The sequence below is a fragment of the Thamnophis elegans genome, chromosome 12 (genome assembly GCF_009769535.1).
Source record: "Thamnophis elegans isolate rThaEle1 chromosome 12, rThaEle1.pri, whole genome shotgun sequence".
Classification (NCBI taxonomy): domain Eukaryota; kingdom Metazoa; phylum Chordata; class Lepidosauria; order Squamata; family Colubridae; genus Thamnophis; species Thamnophis elegans.
The window spans coordinates 9,693,986-9,702,327 of record NC_045552.1 but is presented as its reverse complement, the minus strand read 5'-3'; the positions used below and the strand labels follow the sequence as shown (position 1 = coordinate 9,702,327).

Sequence of the window (8,342 nt, the reverse complement as noted above, 5' to 3'; positions counted from 1 at the left end):
GGAATTGGGTTCCCCATCCCCAGAGCTAAAATGGAAACTGAGTGAACTTAGAGTCAGCAAATACCAAGGAGGAGCCTGAAGTTAAGGACTTTGTAAAGGAGACAATCAGACAAGGACAGAGCTGGTTAGCTAGCTAGCTTTGGAAGAAACATATTTGAGTTTTATACTGCAGTGTTTTATAAATCCCAGTTGATATATGGATGTCAGATGTTTTGCTTGGCAGTTACTGTATTTTTTGGAGTATAAGACGCACCAAAGTATAAGATGCACCAAGATTTGAAGAGGTAAATTTTTTAAAAAAGTTTTTGCACTCTGCAGACCTCCCAAACCCTCTGTGCACTTCAATTTTTTGTGAAAAATGGGGCATGCAGAAAGTTTAAGAGGCTTCCAAAGTGCTCCTGGGGACTGGGGCGGGGGGGGGGGGGGCAAAAATGAGAAAAAAGCAACCTGTTTTTTAAAAAAACGGGCTCTTTTTTTTTGCAAAAAAACCAAGGTTTTCATACGCTTTGGGAGGCTTGTAGAATTCTCCTGGGGGCTGGGGGGGGGGCGCAGAAACGAGCAAAACCAGTCGGGGTTTTTTGCTCGTTTTGCCTTTGCAGGTCTCCCAAAGCCTCTGCACATCCATTTTGCAAAAGGGGGCGGGGTTTCACGGGGCCCAAAATGCTGTATTCAATGTATAAGACGCCCTGGATTTTCCCTCTTTTTTGAGGGTGGGGGGAGAAGGTGCATCTTATACTCCGGAAAATACGGTAGGTTTTGGAAAGCATTTGGGAGTCTTTCCTTATCCCTCGTTTTGTGTCCTTTCAGGTTCATTACATCGCCACCGCTGCCCTGGTTTGGATGTTCACCCGCTACGATTACCCAAACATTACCGATTGCCTACTTATTCCTCCTAGGTGTCAGTATCTACAAAGCCTTCTTTATGGAGTGAGTGTTCTTGGTGCAATTAAGGTGGTCGAGGGAGGTTACCGGGGTTTGCGTGTGTGACAGAGAAAACCTTGGGAACTTCCAGATCCTTGGTTCAAATCCTTGTTTCCCCGTTCTTTTATTTTCTGTCCAAGAATCCTTTCCCCCCCCCCCCCCCAGAACTGAGTAACCTTTTTGTATGAGTGAGAAATTGAGTGGGCCTTCCACATCCTCGCCATGGCTCTTTAAAACCCTCTTCTCAAAGAATCGAGACTTTCCTTTGCTGCAGTCCTTGGAGAACTTCCCCAGTATTTGTGCTAGGTCAAAAAGTAAGACGGGGGACGCGGCTGTGATCAAAGCCACCATCTTGGCTTTTTTTGTTTTTAACCCTCCCTGCCCAGTGGATGCCCCTCTCCTTGGCTACATTTGGTTGTATTCATCCAACACTGAAAGCCATCATGTCAGCTTGTTGGGTCTTTATATAGAAAGTCAACATTTGTTTTTTTTAGTTAGTAGCTGATCGTGTGTGTGATTTGCGGTATCTTGGTTCATCGCGATGTACAAATCAAGCTTGGGCTTTTGATGCAATAGTGGGATTTTTTTTCCGCCAGCTTTAAAGTCCCAGGCCTCAACTACTTCTCTCTGCTTTTCTAGATCGTTTGTGCACGTCTTCCTCCTGGGTAGCTGGACTGCGCTTCTGGTTAAAGCGGTGATCACTGGCCTCCTTTCCTTCAGCTCCTTGGCTCTCTTTGTCACCCTGGTACACAGCAACTGAAGCGCCACCAATTATTAACTCCCAACATGAGAGACCACGTCTTTGTACATCCTAAGACAGCTCAGCTATGGATTCTGTTTGTAAAGACACACAGGCCTTTGCACTGCCTTCCTGCGGTGAGATCGGTTCCACTGTGGCAATTCCAAGAATGATGCTAATTTAAAAAAAATTATTTATACTTTGCCCAGTTTGAATTCATTTGGCTGTTCTCTACACCTGTGTCTCCAAGGTGGGGCATGGGAGGAGTCACTGTATGGGTATTGTTACGGCCCAATTGCCTGGAGACTGAGGTAAATCTGAGGACACTCCCTCTGTTCCTTCTGGTGACTCCCCAGATTAACCTCAGTCTTCGGCCTAACAGGAGCTATTCAGTGACTCTCCAGTGAATAGTGTTAGTTAGGATATGTTTGTAGTATTATTTCTCCCATTTTGCAGCATCCACAGGATTTCTCACAGCTTTTATTTTATTTTTAAATTTTTCCATCTTTCCTACCTCGAATTTTGCGCCCTTTCCTGCCTGCCTAGGCGCGATCTGCGCTCGTGCAGATTTGCAGGTCCTGCAGCCCGGCTCCCGGTGAAAGGGGGGGGGGGGCAAAAAGCCAAACCTCGCAGCAGCTGCCCTCTGGAGGTGAAGAGGAAGCCATTGGAGCTACGAAGACTCTGGAGGCAGCGAGAAGAGGAAGGAGCGGCTCAGCGGAACGGCTCTAGGCATCGGACCGTGTGACACTACGATGATGTTTATGCAACCCACTAAGCCAACAGAACCCGTACAGAACGATTTCATATTCCTACCCTATTCAACCTTAGTTCTATTGCGTCGGCATCCATAACCAGCCACAATAATATAAAAATTACAGTACGTCATAAGATCATCATACACAAGGTAACACTTATTATAACATTGGATGCAAGTACATCAGTTGTGTTACAGGCTCCATCATTTGCGTCGTGATGTATCTGGCACTCTTCACTCCTAGAAACTGTTGCTCTACTATCTAACCTAAAGCTGGACGGGGGTTTGGAGATGCTCAAAGGTAAAGGCACAGTGAATTTTAGTAACACTTGAATATACTTGAAGCTGAGGTTATTTAGGCTTTGGTGTGTATAAAGGTTCGCAGGCAAAACCATATGTAGCTGGGGATAAAATGGCAAAGTTAAAATTAAGGCTTTTTATGGTTTCGCCTGTCATGGGGACAGTAATAAAGTGCACCTTTATTTTCCTTCTTGCATATGGCAACAGTGCATGGATGCTCATGGTGGAGGATGCGGTGATGTAGTTCCAAGTGGTAATGAAAAACACAGGGTCATTTGGATAGTCCCAACCTTCTGAGAGGTCCCTCTTCTCTGCATGATCTTCTCAACAAGAGAGTTCTCCCTCTGCAAACCATTTTTGTTTTGTTCAGGAAATGTGAACGGTAACTGGCTAGATTTATTTAGGTTATGGTGGACACTCTTTGGAAACCCTCTAGTCCATGTGGGTATATATATCTAATTGTCCTCCATTTGTCTAAAGCAACAGAAGTGGAAAGATTCATTTTTGTCCCAGGGCATATATACTTATCTTTTTAAGATAATAATCTATATGTATAAAAATGGCTGTGGTGTGTCTATGTATGATCCAGCATATCTCTGGAATGCCTCCAGCAATTTTAACCAAACTTGGCATACAGATGATTTACTCTCTGGAAAAAAATACTGTGGGGGTAAGACAGCCCTAACACCCTTGAGGTGTGTGTTAAGATGCAGCCTGTTGTGCCTTTAAATGGCTTCTACTGTACTGCCGTAAAATGGCTCTACTGTGCAGCGCAGTGGAGATACCATGGTAACAGCTTCATAGTATTCCACCAGGGGGCTCCCTCTAGTAGGGGAAAATCCAACATTAGAAATTACATTTGATCCGGAAATTCCCCCCCCCCCATATAAATAAATAGCTGGGGAAGCCAGGTTATCTGCTAGTAATTGATAATATCAGCAAGTACAGTTAGATGAAGTACACTAGCCCAAAGTCTGACTTGGTGTATTTTCTTCTGCAGGATCAGGGTTCTTAAAAGCCATTAAGTGAGACTTTGTGGGCGATCCTTCCCTTTAATTCAATCTTATAGTTCCTCCACATAGGTGAGCAAATTGACTGGAGAAAAATGGAAGGCTCATTCTCTTTATTCATAAGGTGGTAGCCAGGGAGGAAGGGAAGTCTCACAAGTACAGGAGGTGGTGGTTTGTGGTGGTATATGATCTGCCCATTTGATAGCTGATGAATGATTTCAAAACAACACCATTACGCAAACAGCAAAATTATTTACTTGCATCATAAAGTATGGTGCAAGTATATAAGTCATGTTTGCCTGATGCCGTCATGAGGCTATATCATTTATTTATTTTTCTTACTGCAGTCCATTGGGCTAGAGGGTAATCAGAATTTGAAGGAATGGAGAGTATAGCTTCAACGTCTGGTTATCTTGAACGTAGACTGCTTGCCTGTGTGTGAATTCTCTTGCTTTCCTTTCATCCACTGTGAGAAAGTTCTTCTGTGTAATCTTTATGCTTTGGGAACTTCTAATCCAAGGAGACCAAAAATCCAAATCGTGCAGAAGTTGAAAGATGCTAATGTGCCATTACATATCTTATAGTCGGTGTTGTTTTTAAATTTTGCTTTTCCTATGGAGAGGACAAACGGAGGCAAACCACTTACTCAACCTGCTCAGCTTACTCTCCCTTGAGGTATATTGCCTCGTTTGCAGGCTTTGGGGTTTGAAACCTGTTTTTTTTAATATTTATATGTATAAAAAAAACCACTTTATATCTCTACCAATGTTTATATTTGGTTGCCATCTCAAGGATCGTTTCCCCATGCATATCAGCATCCCAAATATTTTTTCTTGATGATGGGCAGATTCTAGTCCCAGAGTAGCTGGAGGAGGACGTGGGGTATGGAACTTCATCATAGGAAGGGTAAGGAATTCAGCAAGCTTGGTTGAAGGTGTAGCTAACGAAGAAAGCAAATCCCAAGGTTCCTTCTGACTGTAGTACTTTGCACCCACAGGGAGCAGCCCAGGCAGCGCAACTCTCTGCCCAGAGTTTCATCTTTAGTAATACAGTTCTTTGTCCCACCAACCTGGAAGAAAGAAACAACATGGGATCAGGTTGAGGGTGACCGTGGCATCACTAATGCCCACGGCAGTTTGTCAGACGACGGAAAAACAAAGAGGTGTACCCTTAGTAGTACAGCACTATTTCTGAGTGATCCAGAATTGGGAATTGCAGTAGAAGATGTCTGAATCAAGCCTTCTGTGAACTTTATGTCAACTTGTGCTTCCCTCCTCTCCTTACCCATTCTTGTAACTTACTTCCAGGGTGTCTCCGGACTCCCAATTTTCGGATTTCATCATACACAAAGATGAGAAGTCCAAATGGTAGAGGCACTAACCACCACTGGAATCTGGACGGGGGGGGGGGATGACAAAAGAATGGACAAAGTTAAGCTTAAAAGCTTCAAAAGTTAGCCCGTTGAGCTGAATCTCATCTTTGAGTGAAGTGTCTTGAAGGAGACAGGAACTGAGCATCGTTCTGCACACAAATACGGCCCCAAAGCTTTGTTTTTCAGTTTGTGATCTGTGCTTTCTCCTGCTGGGTCCCAGGAAAAAGGGGGACAGTTGCAATGTAGGGCTGTAGTGACTGCTGTCCTTGGTGCTGACCCGAGCTGCAGGAAGTTCCCTCTTCTGAGGGAACTTGCTTTTTCCCACTTAGCTAAAGGGGAGAATTGGATCAGGAGTAAGCTGTAGCCTTCTAGCGCTTTAACTCCTTGTTGTCTTTCCCTGTGTCTGTACTTACTGTTGTTATAAGGTGATGTGTAAATGAGCTACTCTTGCTTTGCTGAATTTAATATCTAAATGTTTGATGGGATAGAGAAACAATAGACAATGGAAGTGCAGCTAGAGGAAAATACATGTTAGAGCAAGTTGAGTAAGGATTTCTAAGATATGAGGTGGGGTTTCCTAAAGAACAAGAAATGGTTTGTGAAAGAGAGGCAAATAACTAGGTTTTAAACCAGTGAAATTGTGGTAAAGGTTGGACCAGAAATGGGGAGACCCAAATTCTAATCAACCTTCAGCTATAGAAGCTTCCTTCTATATTGGGCTCCCCTCACCTCACCCCTTCTCAACCTTACCTACCTCATAGGATTATTGTTTGGGGAAAAGAATTGGAGGAATTAGAACTAGAGCCTGCCTTGAGCTCCTGTTATAAAGTGTAGATTGCAAATCAAATATATAAATACAGTTATTGATGTTTATGTATTGCAGTGGACAAATCTATATCTCTATGCTTCATCTTTTGGTTTTTTGTGTGTGATTAGTCAAGATTGTTGTGTTTTGTCTGGGATTTTTTTTTGCTGAGATAGCTAATTCCTGAATAAAGGGTAAAGTGTCCGGAGAGCTGAGATTTATAGGCATGCTTAGAGTGTAGTATCGTACAGTGGAAAGAGAGAAGCAAGAATGTGGGAAGAGAACGTTGGCTTGCTTATTCACATTTGCCAGAGTTGCTAGGATTCTTATATGGTATAGCATTGAAAGCCATCTCTTGTAAACCACAAAGCAACACAAAACAAACTACAAAAATCATGCATCTGAGGTTTTGGGGAGACACGTTCAGAGGTGGCTGTGGGCTTTTCTAACTAACTGTGCCCTGTATGTCTTCGTGAGAACTTTTTAGACGTGGTTTGTCACGTTAGAATACCAATGGATAGAAGTTCTTACCGTATGGGCATAAAATTGAAGATATTGGGCATCCCAGGGCAATAACAGAGGAAGCAGCCCACACAGATCTGGAACACAATAGCAATCACCAAGACCTTATTTCTGAAAGAGAAAGAGATGAAAAGGGCTGGATGGAAGATGTGTGTCTGTTCTTGATTTTCTGCTTTGAATAGACCATAATTGGGTGATGGTCATTGATCATTGGCAGAACTGGATCACTCAGTGGAAAGAAGCCAATTCCAGGGTAAGAAGGCAAATATTCCTATTCTGTGTTGAATTCCCAAAATGGTCAAGTTTAGGGAGAACTCAAATTTGATCTTGGATTGGGTTGCAATTTGTCAATTTTTCTGGGAAAGGAGCTTATTCCCTCATGTTTGATACAGATTTGCCCATCACTACCCTGTTTCCCGAAAATAAGATCTCCCCAGATAATAAGCCCAATTGGGTTTTTGAGTGCATGCGCTAAAATAAGCCCTCCCCGAAAATATTGCAACACAGCAGCAGCCATGAGGTGACCACATTCACTGCCTCCTGCACCTCAAAAATAATAAGACCTCCCTGAAAAGGCCATTATGGGGGTCAAAGAAATAAGACCCTGCCTTATTTTCGGGGAAACACAGTAACACCATTTGGTCAGGAAAACACTCCCCAACCAACACAAATTCGAAAACTAAGTATATGAGCAAGAGATCAAACAACAGATTGAATTTGTTGGGTTGGAAAAGTTAAAAAAAGATTCCAGCTGTAGTATCTATCAGCAAAGTTAAATTTTGTGCCATTTGCCTACTGGAAAAATTATTTCTAGTAAGAACCTCCTTAGAGATGTAGAATATTTGTAATCCTTCTATTTATATAAATAGCACTTTTCCAATATGAGTACCAGTTCTTCAATGAACCAAGTGGGTTCAAGGTAAGAGTCTAATTCAACTTTCTTTCGATATCCAAAGTCACCACTGAATTGTTGGACAATCCTGAAGGTTCCTTCATATTAATTTTGTTCACTGAATATTTCTGTCAACATCTCCAAGCAACCATTGGCTACTATCCTTTTGTTCTGATGTATAGTATCGCAGCATAACAGACGTGGATTTCAAAAAACATGTTCCTAACTGTGCCAGTCTAGGAAGATCTCACTTGGAGGTGTAGAGTGTGATCTACCTGAAGAATCCTTGCTGGAAGACAGAAAGTCGCCGTGTCTTGCGGATAAGCACATCTGCAATCTGGCACATCTCAATGCTGATGAAGAAGACAGTATAGCAAGTGTACTCTTGGTAAAGACGCTGTCCAAATGTCTGGGAATAGAAAGAAACGGTGGTGGAAAATTCAATAGATGACCCATCAGCCATCAAATAACCCCGAGAACTGCTTAAATATTTTTGAGGTTCTAAGACAATACAGAGTATTTACGTATTCTTGTATCCGTCATCAGACGTTGGCGATCATGTTGGCAATCCTATTTTTATCAACAGCTGCACGAAAAAGTGCTGCTGAGTTTTGTCCAAACCAGTCCCTGATTTACTGGTTTACTCATAGAAGAGAATATTTGCAGCTCAGGGTTGAATGGTGGCGTCCTTGATGCTCTCTGATTTTGATTGTTTTCTTGCAGACATTTTATTACCTAACTAGGCAACATCATCAATGTTAGAAGGGAGCAGGGTTTGTTCTCTATATACCAGTGGCTTGCCCTGTCAGTGATAGCAGGAGTGTTCTACCAATTCATCAGTGGTGGGTTTCAAATTTTTTTCGAACCTACTAGCTATCTCGACCCCTTCCAGTCAGGCTTCAGACCCGGTTACAGCACAGAAACCGCTTTGGTCGCATTGACGCGATCTTTGGAGAGCCAGAGATGGAGGACATCCCTCCATCCGGTTCTCCTTGACCTCTCAGCGGCTTTCGATACCATCGACCAT

The 8,342-nt window shown here is 42.9% G+C and overlaps 1 protein-coding gene across 1 annotated transcript in view; it reads right to left on the bottom strand.

The window, feature by feature from the left end:
• Nucleotides 1-4,611: 4,611 nt before the first annotated feature.
• ATP4A (ATPase H+/K+ transporting subunit alpha) overlaps nt 4,612-8,342 on the bottom strand; it is a 34,630-nt gene continuing 30,899 nt past the window's right edge. Inside the window, 4 exon segments of the mRNA XM_032228573.1 lie at nt 4,612-4,793; nt 5,026-5,117; nt 6,433-6,534; nt 7,591-7,724. Of these exon segments, the coding sequence (XP_032084464.1) occupies nt 4,765-4,793; nt 5,026-5,117; nt 6,433-6,534; nt 7,591-7,724 (357 nt within the window). The 3' untranslated portion in view covers nt 4,612-4,764.